This window comes from Notechis scutatus, chromosome Z, assembly GCF_049901735.1.
Source record: "Notechis scutatus isolate UNSWTSFEM ecotype Mainland chromosome Z, rNotScu1.2, whole genome shotgun sequence".
Classification (NCBI taxonomy): domain Eukaryota; kingdom Metazoa; phylum Chordata; class Lepidosauria; order Squamata; family Elapidae; genus Notechis; species Notechis scutatus.
This window is the reverse complement of record NC_142025.1, coordinates 122,262,923-122,285,965: the sequence shown is the minus strand read 5'-3', so window position 1 is coordinate 122,285,965 and position 23,043 is coordinate 122,262,923. Positions and strand designations below refer to the sequence as shown.

Genomic DNA, 23,043 nt, shown 5'->3' with positions numbered 1-23,043 from the left:
GTTGTGACATTCTGAGGTCTTGTGCTGTAATCTCCTGGGTCGTTGGCTATATATTATATATATAGGTCCATTATCTATCTATCTATCTATCTATCTATCTATCTATCTATCTATCTATCTATCTATCTATCTGGGATTCCCTACCCCCCCAAATAAGCCCTAATTAAGATCCCGCCCACTGCAGACTGGAAGGGTAAAAAGCTGGGGTGCAGATGAGGGGTGGTGGAGCTGCCCTACTACTTACCTTTGGACAGGTATAGCCAGGCCTCCCACACCCCAACACCTGCCTTGCTGGCCCATTGAAAACCTCCGGCGATGGGAGAACCCACAACTTCTTGGGGGGGTGGGGGGCAAGTTGTTCCACCGACTCATTAACAGAACAACAGAGTCTTAGAAGGGACCTTGGAGGGTCTTCTAGTCCAACCTGCTGCTCAGGCAGGAAGCCCTAGACTGGGGGAGGGGTGGTGGTGTTGTCTTCCAACTTGGACAGCTTGAAGTCTTGTGGACTTCCCAACTCCCAGGATTCCTCCTTCCAGTCAGGTTAGCTCCAGGAATTCCGGGAGTTGGAAATCCACAAAAGACCCTTGCCCTAGACCAGTTCAGACAAAGGACTGTCCAGTCTGTTCTTCCATGCCTCCAGGGATGGAGCCGCCCACAACTTCTGGGGGCCAAGCAGTTCCACTGGTGGATTGTCCTCCCTGGCAGGAAGTTTTTCTCCTTCGTTCCGGCTTCTAGAAACATCCGAGTCTGGGCCTGCCCCTCCTGGGACATCGGTGACATGCCGCCTACTCACATGGCAAACGGACCAGTGAGGCAGGTGTTGGGGTGTGCTAGGCCTGGCTACACCTGTCCAAAGGGAAGTAGCAGGGCAGCTCCACCCACCCCCTATTCCCCACCCTAACTTAATTTTTACCCATCCGCTCTGGAGTGGGCGGGGTCTTAATTAGGGCTTTTTTTTGGGGTAGGGCTTATTTTGGGCGCACGCCTCAAAATCAAGCTAGGCCTTACTTTCAGGGTAGGTCGTATTTTCAGGGGAAACGGGCTACATTTCTCAGTGCTTCTTAGGCATCCTGTTGTCTGGGTATCCATTCGAGTGGGTGAGGCTCTTAATTAGGGCTTATTTTGGGGGTAGAGCTTATATTGGGCACATGTGTAAAAAAATCAAGCTAGGACTTACTTTCAGGCTAGGCCGTATTTTGGGGGAAATAGACTGCATTTCTTAGTGCTTCATAAGCATCCTGTTGTCTGGGTATCCATTCGAGTGACTGGGAATCTTCATTAGGGCTCATTTTGGAGGGGGTAGGGCTTATATTGGGCGCATATGTAAAAATAGCAAGCTAGGCCTTTCAGGGTAGGGCTTATTTTCGGGGAAACAGGCTGCATTTCTTGGTGCTCCATAAGCACCCTGTTGTCGGGGTATCCATTCGAGTGGGTGGGGCTCTTAACTAGGGCTTATTTTGCGGGTAGGGCTTGTATTAAAAAAATCGAGCTAGGCCTTACTTTCTGGGTAGGGCTTATTTTCTGGGGGGGGGGACACGGTTGAATCCTAGGGCCGGAAGGGACCTTAGAGGTCTTCTAACCCAACCCCTGCAGACACGCCTCCGATGCCATTCTATCAGGAACACCCTTCTTCTCTTGATTCTTGACCCTGGATTCCTCACAATCCTTGACCCCGCGTCTGACCCCCCAGAAGGGGATCCCTTCAGTCGGTGTGTCCTTGCTGATGCCGGTCTTCCCTCTTCCTTGTTTCTCCCCCTCACCCCCAGCTGGCAACCGGAACGTCAAATTCCCTTTGGGGACGTGCGGCTGCCCCACCCCTGGATTACAGTAAAGAAATCTCCGAAGGGGACGAGGTGGAGGTGAGTCCCGGCCATGGCGGGGGGATTGGAGGGTGGGGGGAGAAAGAGGGCAGGGCCGTGCCGGAGGGAAAGGGGCTGCTCAGTCTTAGGCCCCGACCTGGTGTGTCTTTTTAGGTGTATTCCCGCGCCAACGAGCACGAACCCTGCGGCTGGTGGCTGGCCAGAGTCCGGATGATGAAAGGGGACGTAAGTCTCGGGACCGCAGCCCTCCCCCCTCCCCATTTCTCCTTTCTCTTTAACCAAGCTGTGTCTGGGATGGCAGGCAGGGGGGAAGCCCCTTTAATCAGGAGGAGGATAATTTAGAATGACGGTAAAGGCAGGTGGGGGATTCAAAAATCCCAGCAACCGGTTCTGGGCAGGCGTCCTGTCTCCTTTCCTCCCTTCCTTTCCCTTTCTCCCTTCTTCCTCCCATCTTCCTTCCTTCCTTCTCTCCCTCCCTCCATCTCCTTTCTTCCAATCTTCCTTCTTTCCTTCCCTCTCTCCCCCTCCTCCCTTTTTCCTCCCATCTCTTTTCTTCCCTTTCTTCCTCCTTCCCTCCTTCCTCCCATCTCCTTCCTTCCTTCCCTCCCTCCCTCCCTCCATCTCCTTTCCTCTCATCTTCCTTCTATCCTTCCCTCTCTCCCTCCTCCCTTTTTCCTTCCATCTCCTTCCTTCACTTCCTCCCTCCTCCCTTCTTCCTCTCATCTTCCTTCCTTCCCTTTCTCCGTCCCTCCCTCCTTCTCCCTTCTTCCTCCCATCTCCTTCCTTCCCTTTCTCTGTCCCTCCCTCCTTCTCCCTTCTTCCTCTCATCTCCTTCCTTCCTTCCTTCCTTCTTCCCTCCCTCCTTCCATCTGCTTCCCTCCCTCCTTCTCCCTCCCATCTTCTTCCTTCTTTCTCTTTCTCCTTCCTTCCTCCCCCTTCCTCCCTTCTTTCCCATTCTTCTCTACTTCCTTCCCTCCCTCCTTTCTTTCCCTTCCTTCCTCTTCCTACCTGTTTCCTTCCTCCTTCCTTTCCTTCTCCTTTCTTCCTTCCTTTTCTCCTTCCTCCACCTCTTCCCTTCTTTCCCATTCTTCTCTACTTCCTTCCCTCCCTCCTTTCTTTCCCTTCCTTCCTCTTCCCACCTGTTTCCTTCCTCCTTCCTTCCTCCTCCCACTTATTTCCTTCCTTTCCTTCTCCTTTCTTCCTTCCTCCACCTCTTCCCTTCCATCCAGCCTTCCCTCCCTCCCTCCCTCCCTCCCTTTCTATTTCCTCTTCCAGTTGCAACGTTTAGACAGATTTTGCATGCCAGTTCTACTTGCCTCCTTTTTTGGAGGTCTCTTCCAGAACTGCCCCTCCTTCCCCTCCCCTCTTCTGCCCTCCTCTCTGACCGCGCCCTCTCTTGCAGTTTTATGTCATAGAGTACGCGGCTTGCGATGCCATCTACAACGAAATTGTCACCTTGGAGCGATTGCGGCCCGTCAACCCCAGCCAAGTGGCCACCAAGGGCAGCTTCTTCAAGTGCACCATCGCCGTCCCGGAAGATCTCAAGGAGGCGTGAGTGTCCTCGACCGGTGGGGATTTTTGCGGGTCCTCCTGGCGGAGAATTGCCCAAACCTGGCCCTTTTTTTTTACACTTTGTAGCCCTCAATTCAAAACTTGGGGCTCTGCTGGGACTTACAAAATGACACCACGATCTTCGGCTGGTGGCCGTAGTCTTCTTCCCAGGTTGGCTCCTCGGGCTTTGGAACAGGGGTGGCCAATCTTTTAAGACTTCAACTCCCAGAATCCCCCAGCCAGCGGGGGTTCAACAGCACTCAGCATGGATAGGACTGTTCTGACGTAGGCTTCCGAGACCGTAATTACGCCCGCGCTTCTTTTAAAAAGAAGTCTTCTTTATTGATTTGATTTGATTTGATTTATTTGATTGGTCCATTGCTTACAAGATGATAGGTAAGAGTATAAACACGAGTAAGAATACAGGAAATGGGGATGAATAAATGGGGACAATAGGACAGGGATGGTAGGCACGATGGTGCACTTATGCACGCCCCTTACACACCTCTTAGGAATGGATATACTCTCCCTTTCTCTCCTCCCTCCATTCTTTTCTCTCCTTCCTTCCTCCTGCTCCCTCCCTTTTTTCTCCTTCCTTCCTTCCCCTTTCCTATTCTCCTTCCTTCCCCCTTACTTCCTTCCTTCTTTCCTTCCTTTTAATTTTTATTTATTTGATTTGTCCATCGCTTACAAGATAATAGATACAAGTATAAACATGAGTAAGAATACAGGAAATGAGTATGAATCAATGGGGACAATAGGACAGGGACGGTAGGCACGATGGTGCCCTTATGCACGCCCCTTCCAGACCTCTTAGGAAAGGGTATTCTCTCCTTTCCTTCCTTCCTTCCTTCCTTCCTTCCTTCCTTCCTTCCTTCCTTCCTTCCTTCCTTCCTTCCTTCCCCTTCCCTATTCTCCCTCCTTCCCCCTTCCTTCTTTCCTTCCTTTTATTTTTTATTTATTTAATTTGTCCATCGCTCACAAGATAATAGGTATAAGTATAAACACGAGTAAGAATACAGGAAGGAGGTACGAATCAATGGGGACAATAGGTCAGGGACGGTAGGCACGATGGTGCCCTTAGGCACGCCCTCTACAGACCTCTTAGGAATGGGGTGAGGTCAACGGTGGATAGTTTAAGGTTAAAAGAGTGGGGGTTTGAGGATGTAACAACAGAGTCAGGTAGTGCGTTCCAGGCATTGACCACTCTGTGGCTGAAGTCGTACTTTCTGCAATCAAGTTTGGAGCGGTTTAAATTGAGTTTGTATCTGTTGTGTTGCTCTTGTGTTGTTGTGGTTGAAGCTGAAGTAGTCATTGACTGGTAGGACATTGTAGCAGATAAATTTTGTGTGCTGTGCTTAAGTCTAACCGTGGGTGGTGTAGTTCAAGGTTGTCCAAGCCCAAAATCTCAAGCCTGGTGGTGTGGGGCATTCTGTTGCGAGCAGAGGAGTGGAGTGCTTTTCTTGTGAAATACTTCTGGACTTGCTCGATTGTATTAATGTCTGATACGCAGTGCAGATTCCTTTTATTTTTATTTATTAATTTTATTTATTTTATTTTATTTTATTTATTTAAATGTATGTATGTATGTATATAATTTTTTATTTATTTTATTTATTTCTTTTATTGCAACGCTGGGAAATATTTTCATTCCCAGCCGGGAACGAATCCCAAAACAGTCCCTCGAGATAAGCACCCGCCTTTCTTCCCTGTGAAGTGCTGCCAATAACAAAAAGCGTCCAATGAACTAGAAAAAAAACCTAACTAACCGAAGTACAAAGAGCTTCAAGAATGACTCGGAACCAATCGAACGACCTTGCTTCCTGCAAAGGGTTCGTCATTGAGGTCCGACTTTTATCCCTTAGGGGAGGGGCAATCACCTCCCAGCCTTACTCCTGAGTCACCCCTTTTGTCTTAGCTGCTCTCGCCTTCTGGCAGCTCTGCGCATACGCACACTGGGAACAAGCTCCCCTGGCTCCTCGGCCTTGCTGCTGCCAGGCTCCTGAGTCCTCTCCAGACTCCCTGACTGGTCCCCTTTTGTCCTCACTGTCCGCTTCCGTCTGCACCAGCTGCCAGCGAACCACAACAGTCCCGGCCAACCAGATAGTTTCAAGATAGTTCCCAATTACTGACCTTTATCAGGGTTGGAGAGTGGCCAGGCCGATACCTTTCAGACGCCACAATACTTGGCAAGCGTGCCAGAAGGAACTAATTGTCTCCTGCAATGCTTCACTCCCCTTTTGCTCCTATTTATTCCCCCTGGGAGGGACCATTCACCGTCCACCTGAGCCTTTACTCCTGAGTCAGCCCTTGTCCTTCAGCTGTTCCCTTCTTCTGGCAGCTCTGTGCATGCGCACACTGGGAACAGGCTCCAGTTGTTCTTCTTTCCCACTGATCTCCGACTCCGACAGGCAGCTGATAAGTGTCGGACATCCCTGGCCCCATCTCTGCCTCTTGTTCCTCAGCTGCTCCCTTCTCCTGGCAGCTCTGTGCATGCGCACACTGCCAACAGGCTCCAGTTGTTGTTCTTCCTCACTGATCTCCAACTCTGAAGGCAGCTGATAACTGTTAGACATCCCTGGCCCCATCTCTGCCTCTTGTTCCTCAGCTGTTCACTTCTTCTGGCAGCTCTGTGCATGCTCACATCGGGAACAGGCTCCAGCTGTTCTTCTTCCCCACTGACCTCCGACTCTGAAGCCAGCTGATAAGTGTTGGACATCCCTGGCCTCCATCTCTGCCTCTGACACAGAGCTCATATGTCAGAGCCTTCCCCAGACTCCAGGACTGGCCTCATGTTCCTCCCCAACCTCCCCCCTGCAGGTTGATAAGTTAGTAACTCGGTTGTTAAGCGAATCTGGCTTCCCCAGTTTGATTTTTGCTTGTCAGAAGTTCGCAAGCAGGGATGACTCCACGACTGCCTTAAATACGAATCGTTTGCCAAGCGTCTGAATTTTGATCAATTTTGATAAGTGTGAAAAACGGCCCCTAGGTCACTTTTTTTTCCAGCGCCGTTGCAACTTTGGCCGCTAAGCGAACCGTTGTACATCGAGGACTACCTTACATATCTTCAGCACAGTGAAAAAAAGAACAGGCTGGGGAATTCTGGGAGTCCCAGGTCTTAAAGCTGCCAAGGAATGGAAACTCAACTTGAGGAAGTGCAGCTGCTGCTGTCTCGGGAGATTCTCCCTCATCCCAGGTCCTGGTTGTCCCAACGGTGCCTTTTTTTTTTTCTCTTGAGAGGCACCTGGACTGTCTGAGTTTTTCATAGAAGATAAGAGAATGAATAGAATAGAGAATAGAATAGAATATAGAATTAGAATATAGAATATAGAATATAGAGAAGAGAATATAGAGAAGAAAAAAGAATATATAGAATAGACTAGAATATAGAGAAGAGAATAGAGAATAGAATAGAGAATAGACTAGAATATAGAGAAGAAAATATAGAGAATAGACTAGAATATATAGAATAGAAAAGGAGAATAGAATAGATTAGAATATATACAATATACTAGAACATAGAGAAGAGCAAATAGAATAGAGAATATAGAGAAGAAAATATATAGTAGACTAGAATATAGAGAAGAGAATATAGAGAATAGAATAGAGAATAGAATAGAGAATAGAATAGAATATAGAGAAGAGAAGAAAATATAGAGAATAGACTAGAATATATAGAATAGAAAAGGAGAATAGAATAGACTAGAATATATACAATAGACTAGAATATAGAGAAGAGCAAATAGAATAGAAGAGAATATAGAGAAGAAAATATATAGAGTAGAATAGAATATAGAAAAGAGAAAATATAGAAGGGAATAGAATAGAATAGATAGAATAGAATATACAGAATAGAATAGAATATATAGAAGAGAAGAGAACAGAAATAATAGAATATCTAGGATAGGATAGAATAGAATTCTTTTTATTGGCCAAGTGTGATTGGACACACAAGGAATTTGTCTATGGTGCAAATACTCTCGGTGTACATAAAAGAAAAGATATATTGATTAAGAATCAAAAAGTACAACACTTAATCATAGTCATAGAGGGTACAATAAGCAATCAAATCATACTAGGAAACAGTCCATATAAATCATAAGGAAAGAAGCGACAAAGTTACAGTCATACAGTCACAAGTGGGAGGGGATGGGCGATAAGAAAAGGGATGAGTAGATTAATAGTGATATCAAGTGCAGACTTAGTCAATAGTTGGACAGCGTGGAGGGAGTTATTGGTTTAGCAGAGGGATGGCGTTCGGGGGAAGCAAACTCCTCTTGTGTCTAGTTGTTCTGGTGTGCGGTGCTCTATTGAGGGTGGAAGTTGAACCAGTTTGTGTCCAGGATGTGAGGAGTATGTAAATATATTCCCAGCCCTCTTTTGGACTCAGTGCAGGCTGCAGGTCCTCCATAGAAGGCAGGTTGGTAGTCATTGTTTTTACTCTGCAGTCCTACTTACTCTCCAGAGTCTGTGTCTGTCCTGTTGGGTTGCAGAACCGAACCAGGCAGTTACAGATGGGCTGAGCTCTGTAGAACTGGATCAGCAGAAGATGCTTCGCTGCTTCTCATCCGAGAAGCGTCTTCCGTTCTGACTTGGATGGAGGGGAAAGGAAGGATTTAATATTCCGGGTCCTTTGCATCCTTTTTTTAGAGGATCGCCGAGGCTACTTGGAGGTTGTGATGCAAATGGCTCCTAGCAGTCTGCAGTTTTTCCCTCTGGAAATCCATCCCTCCTCCCCCGACCCCACTCCGGGGGGTCCATCCTCAGTTGCACAGCGAAAAGTCGGTGCTCAGTCATCCAGGTTGTCCCAAAAGTGCTTTATTTCAAGGGACAATTGGACTTTCCGGTTGTTGTTGTTGTTTTCCCCCTTTGAAGGCGTTTTGCTTCTCAACCCAGAAGCTTCTTCGGCTATAGGGAGGGGAAGGATGGATACCCCTTGCAGACTTAAACGCCCTCCCCCTTTCCCCCACGCTTCAGCCACAGCCGAAGAAGCTTCTTGGGAAGAGAAGCGAAATGTCTTCGAAGGGGGAAAAAAAACACCCACCTGCAACACTTTTGTCTATTTCCAAGTTGCTGCTTCTCCCAGGGGTGCTGCTAAAATGCCTTTTTTTCCCCCCTCCCAAACAGCTGCTCCAATGAAAACGTGCACAAGGAATTCAAGAAGGCCGTGGGGGCAGACTCCATCTTCCTGAGTCCCACCAGCAGCGAACTCATCATCCTGGTAAGAAGCCACCCTTTTGTGTGTGTGTGTGTGTGTGTGTGTGTGTGTGTGTGTGTGTGTGTGTCTGTCTGTCTGTCTGTCCGTCCATCCCCGTGTCCACCGGACATGCTGGTCCACAGAATGGATCTTGACAGACTGAAACCTTGGGCCCTCTCTAACAAAATGAAATTCAAGGTAGAGACAAGGAAAGTCCTACACTTAGGCAGGAAAAAACCCAAAGGACCCATATGGGCCTATAGGAGAAACCAGGCTCCATAGCAGTCACTGGAATAAGAGATTTTGGAGTTTTAGAGGATAACCAGCTAAAGAGGAGCCAGCCGTGTGCAGCCGCAGCCAAAAAAGCTAATGCAATCCTAAATTGCATTAACAAAGGGATACAATGGAGATCAAGGGAGGGACTAATACCACTCTGTAAAGCCTTAGTAGGATTTCACCTAGAGTACTGCATCCAGTTTTGGTCACCACACTATAAAAAGGATGTTGAGAGTCTAGAAAGAGTGCAGAGAAGAGCAACCAGGATGATGAGGGGACTGGAGGATGAAACATGAAGAACGGTTGCAGGAACATGGGGGTGGCTAGTCTAGGGAAGAGAAGGACCAGGGGAGGCAGGAGAGCAACCTTCCAATATTTGAGGGCAGGGGGGTTGGACTAGATGACCTCCAAGGTCCCTTCCAACTCTGTTCATCTGACTTTCATCTGGTTTTAAGGAATAAAAGGACCAGGGGAGGTAGGAGAGCAGCCTTCCAGTATATATACTGGAAGACTGCTCTCCTGTCTCCCGTGGTCCTTTGTTCATTAAAATCAGATTAAAAACTTTTTGTAAGCAGATCTGGGGCTTCATTTGTATGTATGTGTGTGTGTGTATCTCTGGGGTGGTGGAGAGTTGTTCTCTTTGGGGGGGAATGCAGATTGTTGGGGGGGTGTCCCTGATTCCTCCTGGTCCAGGAACAGGGAGCTAAAACTGCTTTCTCCACACACACACACACCGGTTAGTCCACGAACGAGTCTACGGTCAAGCGGGCGTCTCTGCTGGGCGACATGCACCTCCGGAGCATCCGAACGAAGCTCATGCTGATGTCGCGCAACGAGGAGGCCAACAAACACTTGGAGGTGAGAGGGAGGGGAAAAGGGGGCGAGGTGGGAGATAGGGAGGGAGGAGAGAATGAGGGGGGAGATAGGGAGGGGGAAGTCCGGCCTGTTTCGGGGGCTCTGCTGGAAACCAGGGTCTCAACCCACCTTGGAGCAACTTGGAGCAAGCAACCAGAGGGAGCACCCGAAAGTACCTGGAGGCCTTGCATCTGGGTGGGGCAGCCCCAGTTTTGGGGTCCGGGCTGTTCGAAGCTGCCAGAAGGGAGAGGGTGGGGGCCCCGCAGGCTCCTCTCCTCCCCCCAGCTTCCCCACCGGGCTCCCTCCTCCTCCCCCTCCAGACGCAGCAAGCAGCTGGCCTCGGCCTTCCAGGAGGAGTTCACGGTGCGCGAGGACCTGATGGGCCTGGCCATCGGCACCCACGGCGCCAACATCCAGCAGGCCCGCAAAGTGGGGGGCGTCACGGCCATCGAGCTGGACGAGGAGACCTGCACCTTCCGCATCTACGGGGAGGTGAGGTGATGAGTCGGGGGTGGGTGTCTGTGTCGGGATCGGGCATCCTCTCCCACTGAGCAGGCCTGGGCGCCCTCCCCTCTCCCTCCCGCTCTTTCCCTCCCTCCCTCTTTCCCCCTCTCCCTTCCTCTCTATTCCTCCCTCTCCCTCCCTCCCCCTTTCTCCCCTCTCTCCCTCCCTCCCTCCCCCTTTCTCTGTCTCCCTCACCTTCTTTTCTCCCTCTATCTCTCTCCCTCACCCTCCCTCTCCCCCTCCCTCCCCTCCCTTCCTCTCTATTCCTCCCTCTCCCTCCCTTCCTCCTTCCCTCCCCCTTTCTCCCTCCCTCTCTCTCTCCTCCCTCCCCCTTTCTCTGTCTCCCTCACCTTTTCTCCCTCTATCTCTCTCCCTCACCCTCCCTCTCCCCCTCCCTCCCCCTCCCTTCCTCTCTATTCCTCCCTCTCCCTCCCTTCCTCCTTCCCTCCCCCTTTCTCCCTCCCTCTCTCTCTCCTCCCTCTCCCCCTTTCTCTGTCTCCCTCACCTTCTTTTTCTCCCTCTATCTCTCTCCCTCACCCTCCCTCTCCCCTCCCCTCCCCCCCCTTCCTCTCTATTCCTCCCTCTCCCTCCCTTCCTCCTTCCCTCCCCTTTCTCCCTCCCTCTCTCTCTCCCTCCCTCCCCCTTTCTCTGTCTCCCTCACCTTCTTTTCTCCCTCTATCTCTCTCCCTCACCCTCCCTCTCCCCCTCCCTCCCCCTCCCTTCCTCTCTATTCCTCCCTCTCCCTCCCTTCCTCCTTCCCTCCCCCTTTCTCCCTCCCTCTCTCTCTCCCTCCCTCCCCCTTTCTCTGTCTCCCTCACCTTCCTTTTCTCCCTCTATCTCTCTCCCTCACCCTCCCTCTCCCCCTCCCTTCCTCTCTATTCCTCCCTCTCCCTCCCTTCCTCCTTCCCTCCCCTTTCTCCCTCCCTCTCTCTCTCCTCCCTCCCTCTCTCTCCCTCTCTCTCCCTCTCTCTCCTCCACTTCAGATCCAGGAAGTCCCTCCCGGGGGCAGGGGGGCGGGCACTCTTAAGGTGAGTGGAGTGACCAGCATTAAAAACACCGGAAGCGACTTCTGGAACGAATGTCTCTGGCGGTTCTGGCTCATTCATCTGCTTGTCCCAAAGGTACTATTTATTCCCCCCTTCCCCCCGGAGGCCAAACTGGACTTCCTTGGTTTTGTGTCCCCCCCTCTGGAGGGTGGTCCTTGGGGACAACTGGTCGTTTGCATCCCTTTTTAGAGAGCCATTGAGGCCACTTGGAGCTGGAGCTGTGTCCTCCCTTGAGCCCCCCTCGGTGTGGTGATGGGAGGAGTAGCAAGGGATTTCCAGAGGGGAAATCGATTGCAGGCTACAGGAACCCCAGGGATAGAGGTCAACCTCCAAGCGGCCTCAGCGGCTCTCTTGAAAAGGATGCAAATGACCGGCTGTCTGCCAGGAGTAGAAGTCCTTCCCTTCCGTTCAAGTCAGAACCGAAGAAGCTGAGAAGCGAAACATTCTTCAAAAGAAAAACAAACAAACAAAAAACAAAAAAAACAAAAACAAAGGTGGCATCTACCCCCGGCAAGAATAGCAAGGATGTTCATGGACAAACCGGCAAAGTGTTTTGAAATACCTGGATCATATTTATCACCTGCGGTGAACATGTGTCTGGAAGCCAAAAATATATATATAACCGGACTAAATAAATCCACACGTGGCTGGGAGAAAAAAATAATAATGACAAAACAGCACATAAATCTAAAACCAGAGATATTTTTATTCGGCTTTTTTTTTTTTTTTTTGGTTAACCTGAAGGATGTAACAGAGAATTGACATGTGGGATCGTTCACGTTTTCACTTGCAGCTAGAATTGCTATTTGCTCGCAAATGGAAAAATGAAAAAAAAGAACAAAAACAAAAAATCAAAACTCCGACGGAGGATGAGGAGGGTGATAAAGAAAAGAATGGAATGTGCATGAGATGAGTTGATTAATATTAGCAATTAATAATCTCTTTGTTAGTTTTTACTGTTTTTATTTTTTTGTTTTAAATATGGTTTTACATTGTGTAAGCTGCCTCGAGTTGCCATGGGCGAATAGGCGGCAATATAAATAAAATAAAATAAAATAATAAATAAATAAATATATATATAGAGAGAGAGAGAGAGAGACTCACAGACAAACCCAATACAGAAGCCTGATGATGGCAGATGAGATTCTGCCGAAACGTTGCTACAACTTTAAAAGCACAACTATAATGACGTCGGAAAATATATATATATATGTAGATTTTCACGGATACAGGTATATAGGTGTAGGCGTGTTCGGGTCTTTTCCGTGTAAGATTAAGAGTATCTTGGCGACATTTCGGCGGGTCCCACTCGCCATCCTCAGGCTGGTGCAACCACCGCTTGCACTGGCACGAAGCCGAAAGCACCAGCCTGAGGATGGCGAGTGGGACCTCGCCGCAACGTCGCCAAGATACTCTTAATCTTACACGGAAAAGACTCCGAACACGCCTAGAACATATATGTTCTAGAATATATATATGCAGGTCTTGATGTGTTCGGGTCTTTTCCCATGTAAAATCAATCTTACGTGTATGTGTAAGAGATATATATATGTATAAGATATATATACACTGCTCAAAAAAATAAAGGGAACACAAAAATAAGACATCCTAGATCTGAATGAATGAAATATTCTCATTAAATACTTTGTTCATTACATAGTTGAATGTGCTGACAACAAACTCACACAAAAATTATCAACGGAAATCAAATGTAGCAACCCATGGAGGTCTGGATGTGGAGTTACACTCAAAACTAAAGTGGAAAAAAAGCACTACAGGCCGATCCAACTTTGATGCAATGTCCTTAAAGCAAGTCAAAATGAGGCTCAGTAGTGTGTGTGGCCTCCACGTGCCTGTATGACCTCCCTACAACACCTGGACATGCTCCTGATGAGGTGGCGGATGGTCTCCTGAGGGATCTCCTCCCACACCTGGACTAAAGCATCCCCCAACTCCTAGACAGTCTGTGGTACAACGTGGCCTTGGTGGATGGAGCGAGACATGATGTCCCAGATGTGCCCAATTGGATTCAGGTCTGGGGAACGGGCGGGCCAGTCCATAGCATCAATGCCTTCGTCTTGCAGGAACTGCTGACACACTCCAGCCACATGAGGTCTAGCATTGTCTTGCATTAGGAGGAACCCAGGGCCAAGCGCACCAGCATATGGTCTCACAAGGGGTCTGAGGATCTCATCTCGGTACCTAATGGCAGTCAGGCTACCTCTGGCGAGCACATGGAGGGCTGTGCGGCCCCATAAAGAAATGCCACCCCACACTATTACTGACCCACTGCCAAACCGGTCATGCTGGAGGATGTTGCAGGCAGCAGAACGTTCTCCACGGCGTCTCCAGACCCTGTCACGTCTGTCACATGTGCTCAGTGTGAACCTGCTTTCATCTGTGAAGAGCACAGGGCGCCAGTGGCGAATTTGCCAATCTTGGTGCTCTCTGGCAAATGCCAAAGGCTTCTGTGCTGTGTTCGTCTGTGAGAAGCTTTATGATGGCAGATGAGATTCTGCCGAAACGTTGCTACAACTTTAAAAGCACAACTACAATGACATGGGAAAATACCTGAACAAAGCTGAATACCATACACGTAAGTACCCACGAAAACATATATATATATATAAATAAAGCAAGCCGAAAAAGAATATTATAAAATAGGATTTATTTTTATTCATGGCTAGATAGGAAAAGAGGAAAAGGAAATGAAATGTAATATAACAGATCGTTGCTATTGTGTTATATTTACTATTGTATTATATGCATATTGTAATATAAATATTATACAATAGTAAATATAATACAATAGCAGCTATCTGTTCTGATTATTATAGAATTACAATATGAATTAGAACCTGTTAAAATTGAGGTGGGCTCGAAAAGGAGAATGCATGTGCAATTGAAGTCTAATGATGATGTAATAATCATATATGACATGGAAAGTTGATTAATATAATACAAATATAAATTTCAACTCTCGAGGGGAAGATCTGTTGGTATTGTGTGCAAGAAATATATACCAACCGACACTGCACAACTGAAAGAAGGTTTTATTTGTTGTTTTGTGTTTGTGTTTGTTTATGTTTGTTGTTAATTTTTTTTAAAAGGGGGGGAAAGGACCCGTGGACTTCAACTCCCACAATTCCCCAGCCAGTGGTATCAACACTTCATGTGATCTATATCTCTATTTGCAGTTTCCTTCCTCTCTTCTGGTCTCTTCCTCTGCAATCTCTCTACTCTAGTGGTTAGGAGAAAGGAAAAGAAAAAACAAAACAACAACCAGGCATGGCTTGGATGGGGAATTGTGGGAGTTGAAGTCCACAGGCTTCAAAGTTGCCAAGGTTGGATATAATAAAAATATAATAGAATAGAAATAGAATACCTTTATTGTCATTGCATTCCACGAATACAATGAAATTTGAAAGCTACTCCAGCACAGGGTCCCCCCAAACACCACATCGCAATCACACTATAGAGTATTTAAAAATTAAAATAATTACAATAATAATAAATAATAATTAAAAACCTAGTCTAAAACCTATCTAAAACATTTAGTAAGTTCGTTTAAAAATGCCACTATATACATAGGGCTAAATCACCATATGCCTTGTTTGATTCAGGACAGTTATTGCCTTGGGAAAGAAACTCTTTCTCAGTCTATTAGTCCTCATTTTAAGACACCTATAACGCCTCCCTGATGGTAACAATTCGAAATATGAATGTCCAGGATGAGAACGATCTGTGGAGATTTTTAGTGCTCTAGAGAGGAGTCTGGTCTGGGTACATATTTCTTCGTGCATAAAGTAATGTTATCACACATATTTAACTTGTATATATTTATAACCATTCTAATCAGTATTTTATATCGCATATATCACTTATTCTAGCAACCGATGATTTTTTTTGTGCTGTGTTTATAAACTCTCTGGAGCATCTTCTTATCTACTACAGAGCATCCAGCATACCACACAGTTACACAGTATGCCAAAAATATAATATAATAGTAAATATAACTCAATAGCAATGAGATGTTATAATTGCTTATTGGTTAGAATATGAATTGGGTTAGAATATGAATTGGAGTCAGTAAGAACTGGGCTTTGCCTCTAAAAGGAGAATGTGGAATTTGAAATTAAAGTCTTGACAATGATGTAATCATCCCATAAAAGTTGATTATAAGAGGAAAAGACTGATAGATTCTGTGCACAAGAAACATGTACCAACCGACACACTGTATAATTGAAAGAAGGTTTTTTCTTGTCGTTTTATGTTCATGTTTGCTGTTACCATCAGGGAGGCGTTATAGATGTCTTAAAATGAGGACTAATAGACTGAGAAACAGTTTCTTTCCCAAGGCAATAATTGTCTTGAATCAAACAGTGCTTCATTCCTATTATTATTATTGCTGTTGTTGTTTTAAATACTCTGTAGTATGATTGTGATGTGGTGTTTGGGGGCCCCTGTGCTGGAGTAGCTTTCAAATTTCATTGTATTCGTGGAATGCAATGACAATAAAGGTAAAGGAATTCTATTTTAAAAAGAAGAAAATTACAAAAAAAGAAAGACGAAAGAAAGAAAGAGAAAGAAAGAAAGAAAGAAAGAATGAACACAATAACAGAGTTGGAAGGGACCTTGTAGGTCATCTAGTTCAACCCCCGACCACCGAAGCAGGACATCCTACACCATTTCTGAAAGAAAGGAGAGAAAGGGAAAGGATGGGGGAAGGAAAGAAGGAAGGAAGGAAGGAAGGAAGGAAGAAAAACAATAACAGAGTTGGAAGGGACCTTGTAGGTCATCTAGTCCAACCCCCGTCTGCCCAAGCAGGACACCCTACACCATTTCTGAAAGAAAGGAAAGGAGAAAAAGGGAAGGGATAGAGAAAGGAAGGGAAGGAAAGAAAGAAAAAAAAAAGCAGAAAGTCCAGGTTGCCTCTGGGGAAACACCTTTAGGACAACACCTGGAGTTGAATTTCCAGTGCAACTTTGGTGGTTGTTTTTTTTTTTTTTTTAAGATTTTGGGTGTTTCAGAAATGAGGGGAAGGCAGGTGGTATTCGTTTTATGACTACAATGGAGGCCAAGCCATTTGTGTGGCCAAAGCGAGGCGTTTCTTCAGGGAGTTTTGCCCTGTTTTGTTTGGACAGGGTACCTGACGTGGATCACCTTGCGGCTGATCAAAAGTTTTTGTTGTCTCCCCCCACACACACACGGGCGAATCCTGCGACCGTCATAAACCCGTCCGGGGCTCAGAATCTTTTAATTTGGATCGTGTGGCCACGGCAGGGGTGAGGAAAAAGGTTGCAACTGGTCATTAAGTGTGAAAAAAAAACCACCGGGTTCTCGGGGCTGTCGTAACTTCGAGGCATTGTGAAGTCGAGGACTGGCTGTAAGCTCCAGAAAGAGAGAGTGGAAGGGGGGGGTAGGGGGACTGCCCCGCCCTGGGAGGTCGTAAGGCTGAGTCACTGGTCTACCCTCTTCCGCCCTTCAGACCCCGAAGCCTGCAAGCAGGCCAGGAGCTTCCTGGAGTTCTCAGAGGATTCGGTCCAAGTGCCCAGGAATCTGGTCGGTAAGTGGAGCAGCCCCCCCCACCCCCAAATAGGTCGACTTGGCTCTGGGCTTGATTGGCAGCACCAGCCCGATGCCCCCCTTGGGGCTCCTGTCCTGGGGGGGCTTTCCGGAGCTTCTGGGGAATTCGGGGTCCAGCAGTCGGAAAAAGGGGTCAGGTGGGAGATACACACACACACACACACACACACAAAAAGCACAATATGGCTGAGCTCCCATGTGTGGGGGAAGCACCTCTGCGTTCTGCTCTTTAATGGCCCTTTTTCTTTCTTTCTCTCTCTTTTTCTTTTTCTTTTCCTTTTTCTTTCTCTTTTCCTTTCTTTTTCTTTCTTTTCCTTTTTATTTCTTTCTCTTTTCCTTTCTTTTTCTTTCTTTCCTTTCTTTTCCTTCTTTTCTTTTTCTTTCCCTTCCTTTTTCTTTTTCATTCTTTCTTTTTCTTTATTTTCTTTTCCTTCCTTTTCTTTCTTTCTCTTTTTCTTTCTTTTCCTTCTTTTCCTTTCTTTTTCTGTTTCTTTATCTTTTTCTTTCCCTTTTTCTTTCTCTTACTTTTTCTTTCTCTTCCTTTTTTTCTCTTTTTTTCTTTTCCTTTCTTCCTTTCTTGTTCTTTCTCTTTTTCTTTTCGTTCTTTTCCTTTTGTTTTCTTTCTTTTCCTTTTCCTTTCTTCCTTTTTCTTTCTTTCTCTGTCTTTTTCTTTCTTTTTCTTTTCTTTCTTTTTCTTTCTTTCTTTCTCTCCGCAGGAAAAGTGATAGGGAAGAACGGGAAGGTCATCCAGGAGATTGTGGACAAATCCGGCGTGGTGAGAGTACGGGTGGAAGGGGACAATGACAAGAAGAACCCTCGGGAGGAGGTAAGGTGGAGCCGGCTGTGCTGGCCAGGCCCCCTGCCCGCTTCCCTTGCCCCCCCCCTCCCCTCTCAAGACAGGATCGCTTCCAATAGAATATCTGTTGCTCAGGGTGGAACTGTGGAGTCCTCAGGGCTGGTGGGCGTTTCATGGCCCAGCTAGATGACATCATCAGGATAAGGGCACTGATGGCGTTCCCTAGTTGGGTCATGAAAGGTCTGCCAGGAAACCACCCAGCTCAGAGAGCCCCAAGGGGACTCCACAGTCCTATTCCTCCTCCTCCTCCTCCTCCTCTTCCTCCTCCTCCTCTTCCTTCCTCTCTCTCCTTCTCACAAACCCAACTCCCTTCTAGCACTGGTGGCGTTCCCTAGTTGGGTCATGAAAGGTCTGCCAGGAAAACCACCCAGCTCAGACTCTGCAGAGATTCTCTGTCATCCAGGTCCTGCTTGTCCCAAAGGTGCTTTTTTTCAGGAGGTAACTGGATTTTCTTGTTTGTTTTCTTTTTTTTTCTTCTTCTTTTCTTTGAGGACGATTCACTTCTCAGCTCCGACTTGGATGGAGGGGAAGGGAAGGATTTACCCTCCTTGCAAGGCAGAGAGCTGGTCATTGGCGTCCTTTCGAGAGAGAGCCGTGGAGGCCACTTGGAGGCTTTAGCCCGTGTCCACCTGAGTGGTGGAAACCCCCATCTCACACCAAGGGGGTTCAAGGCAGGACACGGATCCACCACCAAGTGGCCTCGACACCTCTCTCCAAAGGATGCAAATGACCAGCTCTCTGCCGGCGAAGAATCCTTCCCTTCTTCCCACCCTCCAGAGCTGGAAGAAGCTTCTGGGATGAGAAGCGAAACGTCTTCCAAAGGGGGGGAAAAAGAAAAAAAAAAAAGAAACACCAAGGAAGTCCCAAGTTTCACCTCTTGGGACCCCCAAGAAGTTTGGCTCGACGTGGCTCGGGGCTCATGGATCCGTTCGGGCTTCTTTCGGGTCCAAAGTTGGAGAAGCTTCTTGGGGGCGGTTGTGCTGGCTGCGGGGTGCTGGTTCTCCTCTCCCCCACCCCTGGCCCATCACCCTCCTCAAACCGAGGTAGCCCCCGGACGTCTCAAGGGTCCCTCCTTTCCCCCTCCACACTGAGACATCCCCCCACCCTCACTCCTGGGGCAGAGAGGCCTTGCCGCCGCCATCTTAGCAGATCATCAAAGTCAGAAGGGGCCTTGGAGGTCATCTGGTCAACCCCTCTCCTTCCCAAGAGGAGACCCTACCCCATTTCTGACAAGTGGCGGTCCAGTCTCTTCTTGAAAGCCTCCAGGGATGATGAAGCTCCCACAACTTCTAAAAGCAACTTTGGTTGATTGTTTTCACTGTCAGAAAATTGAATCTCTCCTTGTTCAGTTTCCATCCATTCTTCCTTGTCTGGCCTACAGGCGCTTTAGAAAATAGCTTGACCCCTCCTCCTCTCTGTGGCAGCCCCTCCCTCAAATACTGGAAGGCTGCTCTCCTGTCTCCCCTGGTCCTTTTGCTCCTTAAAATCAGATGAAAGTCAGATGAACAGAGTTGGAAGGGACCTTGGAGGTCATCTAGTCCAACCCTCGCCCTCAAATATTGGAAGGCTGCTCTCCTGTCTCCCCTGGTCCTTTTGTTCCTTAAAATCAGATGAAAATCAGTTGGAAGGGACCTTGAATGTAGAGTTGTAATTGCAGGAATGTTCTTATCTTGGATGGCAAACCTCAGATAAGGAATGTTTACAAGCAAATACAACTCAGGCAAACAAAGTCACTAATGTAAAGGAGGATTAGAGAGAGGAAGTAAACATATGTTAGACTTTAACGAGATAATTAATTGTGTTAATTACTATTATGCTAAACAGTAACGAAAGTTAAGCAGAAACCAAAGTTAACCAATGTTGGAGGATTACTAAAAATGTGTATAAAATGCAAGACTAGACTCCAATAAAGTTCATCATGATTCAATTGATCATGATCAAACACCTCGACTGCCTCGTCATTACAACACTTGTAGGTCATCTAGTCCAACCCCAAGCTCTCAAATACTGGAAGGCTGCTCTCCTGTCTCCCCTGGTCCTTCTCTTCCCTAGACTAGCCAGGCCCAGTTGCTGTAACCGTTCTTCATATGTTTTAGCCTCCAGTCCCCTCATCCTCCTGGTTGCTCTTCTCTGTACTCTTTCCAGAGTCTCAACATCCTTTTTTATAGTGTGATGACTAAACCTGGATGCAGTACTCCATGTGTGGCCTTACTAAGGCTTTACAGAGTGGTATTAGTACCTCACTTGATCTGGATTGTATCCCTCTGTTAATACAATTTAGGATTGCATTGGCTTTTTTTGGCTGCTGCTGCACACAGCTGGCTCCTCTTTAGCTGGTTGTCCACTAAGACTCCAAGATCACTTATTACAGTCCCTGCTATTGAGCCTGGTTTCTCCTATATGTCTATATGGGTCCTTTGGGTTTTTCCTGCCTAAGTGTAGGACTTTCCTTTTCTCTACCTTGAATTTCATTTTGTTAAATATGGCCCGGTGTTCTAGCCTGTCAAGATCCATCTGGATCTTGAGCCTGTCTTCTTGAGTGTTGGCTATTTCCGCCAGCTTAGTCTCCTCTGCAAATTTGGCAAATTCCCCTTCTATGCCCTCCTCTAAGTCGTTAATGAGGGAGTAGAATCTTCCCTTCCTTCCTCTTCCTCCCTCCTCTCTGCAGGGCATGGTGCCCTTCATCTTTGTGGGGACGCAGGAGAACATCAGCAACGCCCAGGCCCTGCTGGAATACCACCTCTCCTACCTCCAGGTAAAGACACCCCCCCTTCCAAGGGCAGAACCCTCCCCTCCCCATTTCTCCCTGCCTGGTCTAAGCCCTCCTTCTTCCTCCCCTTCCTCCCCGGGCAGGAAGTGGAGCAGCTGCGCCTAGAGAGGCTGCAGATCGACGAACAGCTGCGCCAGATCGGCCTAGGCTTCCGGCCCCTCTCGGGTCGCGGGGATAAAGAGCGGGCGGCTACACCACGGACGCAGAGCAGCTCCTCCCTGCACAGCACCAGGACGTATGGCGGCAGCTATGGCGGGCGTGGCCGTGGAGGTCGGCGGGAGGCAATTCTGGCTACGGTGAGCCGGTGGAGCCTCGTGCTTTTGAAGCCCACGGGCGAAGGGGTGGGTGGGAGGGAGCTAGGCCCCATCTCTTCCTTTCTCTCCACCCGCCTCTTCCAGCTACCAACTCGGAAGTCTCCAACGCCTCCGAGACTGAGTCAGAGAAGAGGGAGGACTACGATTGCCCGCCCCCGGGAGCGAGAGCCCCGCCCGGAGGACGGGCGTCGGCGGCCGGGCCCGGGCGAGGCCGGGTCCTGCTCCAGCCTCTCGTGGGAACAGCACTAGCAACAGCAAGTACAACACCTCGTCGATCAGCTCAGGTACAAAAAGGAACCCTGTGGGTTGAGAGGGTTGGAGGCTCCGCCCACCCACCCAACCGGTCCTCCCGCTTTCCCCTCAGTCCTGAGAGACCCGGACAGCAACCCTTACAGCCTGCTGGAGAACCCCGAGAACGAGCCGAACGCCGACACAGACGGCAGTGAGTCGCAGGGGCCCGGCAACCGGGCGGCGCCGCTCGCGCCCGGCGCCGCACCGACGAGGAGACCACCGTCATGGATGGAGGCCTGGAATCGGACAACACCTCCGTCAACGAAGCGGCATGGGTGAGGGCTCTCTTCCCGTGTCCCCGTGGCTTCCGCAGGCAACGCCCTTCCTCTTGCCTTTGTCAGTCAGGAAAGATCTCTCCCTCCCCAACTCTCCCCTTTTTATTTCAAACCAGAGGAGGAGTCGAAGCCACAGAGACGTAACCGCAGCCGGCGGCGCCCGTAACCGTGCTAACCGCCTGGAGAGCTCCATCAGCCGGGACCGCCAGCCGGGTAAGTGCCAGGGCGGGCCTCCACAGGCACCCCTTGTGTCTTCACGGCGGCGCCTTTAGGGACCGAGCTCACAGCGGCCCCAGGGGCGGGGCGGGGGGGAAGAAAAGGACTCCAGGCCCCGTTTTTTTTCCCACACTGAACACCCCGTGGCTGCAGCAAAGCTGAAATCATCTCACTTAGTGACGGCAATGCGCAGATGGAGCCATTACAGTAGTACGTCGAGGACTGGTCTGCAATGGGCGGGACCTAGCCGGACCCTTCGGGTTGGGTCCCTGGTAGAAGGTGCCCCTCCCCTCCTGATGCCCGGCGCTCTCTCCTCTCTCCGCAGTGACCGTCGCAGACTACATCTCCCGTGCGGAGTCTCAGAGCCGCCAGGGACCCCCCCGCCGGGAAAGCCAGGAGAAGACCCCCGAGGGCGGAACCTCCCCCAAGCAAAAGGTACGTGGTGGTCTCGGTCTCTGGAGAGGGGGAGAGGGGGGACAATGGCACGATGGGGATCCCAGGTAGGGGTGGGGTTGCCCCCCAAATAAATCCTGAGTCTCGAGCCAAATGTCCAAAAAAGGATTTATTGGGAGTGAGCCTGCTCGCACTGCCTGGGTGCAGCCAACTCTCTGTCATAAATCATATTCTCCAATGGGACACAGCCATAGCCCAGAGTTCTCAATCATGTTCTCCAATTAGAATTTTGCACCAGCAGAAACTTCGGTCCCCTAAGTTACTATCTTGAAAAAAACCATCGATGAAATGTCCTTTCGGTTTCCAAGCTGCCGCACTGTTCACCCCTCCCTTCCTTTCTCTTGGCCCCTCTACATAAAGACCCGAGAAATAGATGACGAGTGGACAACAGGGGTGCGCTCCTTATCGGTTCGCACGAGCCGGCTGTGAATTTTTTTTTTATTTTTTTAAATAAACATCCGGTTTGGCAAACCGGTCGTTCCGGCGACTGGCCCTCCCAGGAGTGCCGTTTTGGATCACAGGGGTGAAAAAAGCGGGCTGATTTTGAGCCTCCGGAACCCCGGGAAGACAAAACAGGGAAAGGGGGTTGGGTCCCCATCCCCTGCCGCAGCCCCGTTTTCACTACCACGGTGGTACCGGTTGCCAACTTGCCCACACCCCACCCAGCAACTGGGGTTGATAAAGTTATTTGAAGCCCACCTCTGGTCCCTGGCGTGGGGAGGGGTGGGTGGGTTTGAAGGCCGAGAATCCCCCCTCTGACCGCCCTCTCATTTTGTCGTTTTTCCAGGGGGAGGCAAGCAGCAAGATGGTCAATGGCCCTTCGGAGAATGGGGAGCACAGCGCCGCGGCCGGCGGGGGCGAGGCGGAGGTGGCCTCCCTGGTCAATGGGGTGTCCTAAGGGGTCCCAGGGCCGCCCACCCCAGCCGTCCTCCTCCTCTTCCTCCTCCTTGCCGTGAAACGATCCTTCCATGCAAGCTTGTGCAACCCCCAGAGAAATGAAAGGCCGCCACTCGTCTCATTCAAAGAAAACAAA

The 23,043-nt window shown here is 48.8% G+C and overlaps 1 protein-coding gene across 1 annotated transcript; it reads left to right on the top strand.

The window, feature by feature from the left end:
• The first annotated feature begins 1,973 nt into the window (after positions 1-1,973).
• FXR2 (FMR1 autosomal homolog 2) lies at positions 1,974-23,043 on the top strand. The gene is given in 19 exon segments (XM_087947408.1): positions 1,974-2,045; positions 3,223-3,371; positions 8,499-8,592; positions 9,586-9,704; positions 10,023-10,198; positions 16,612-16,815; positions 17,552-17,661; positions 20,360-20,446; positions 20,545-20,736; positions 20,739-20,757; positions 20,860-20,932; positions 20,934-20,987; positions 20,989-21,059; positions 21,140-21,246; positions 21,249-21,347; positions 21,460-21,501; positions 21,503-21,554; positions 21,883-21,992; positions 22,798-23,043. Coding segments are annotated over 19 exon segments (1,884 nt in total). The 5' UTR covers positions 1,974-2,030; the 3' UTR covers positions 22,909-23,043.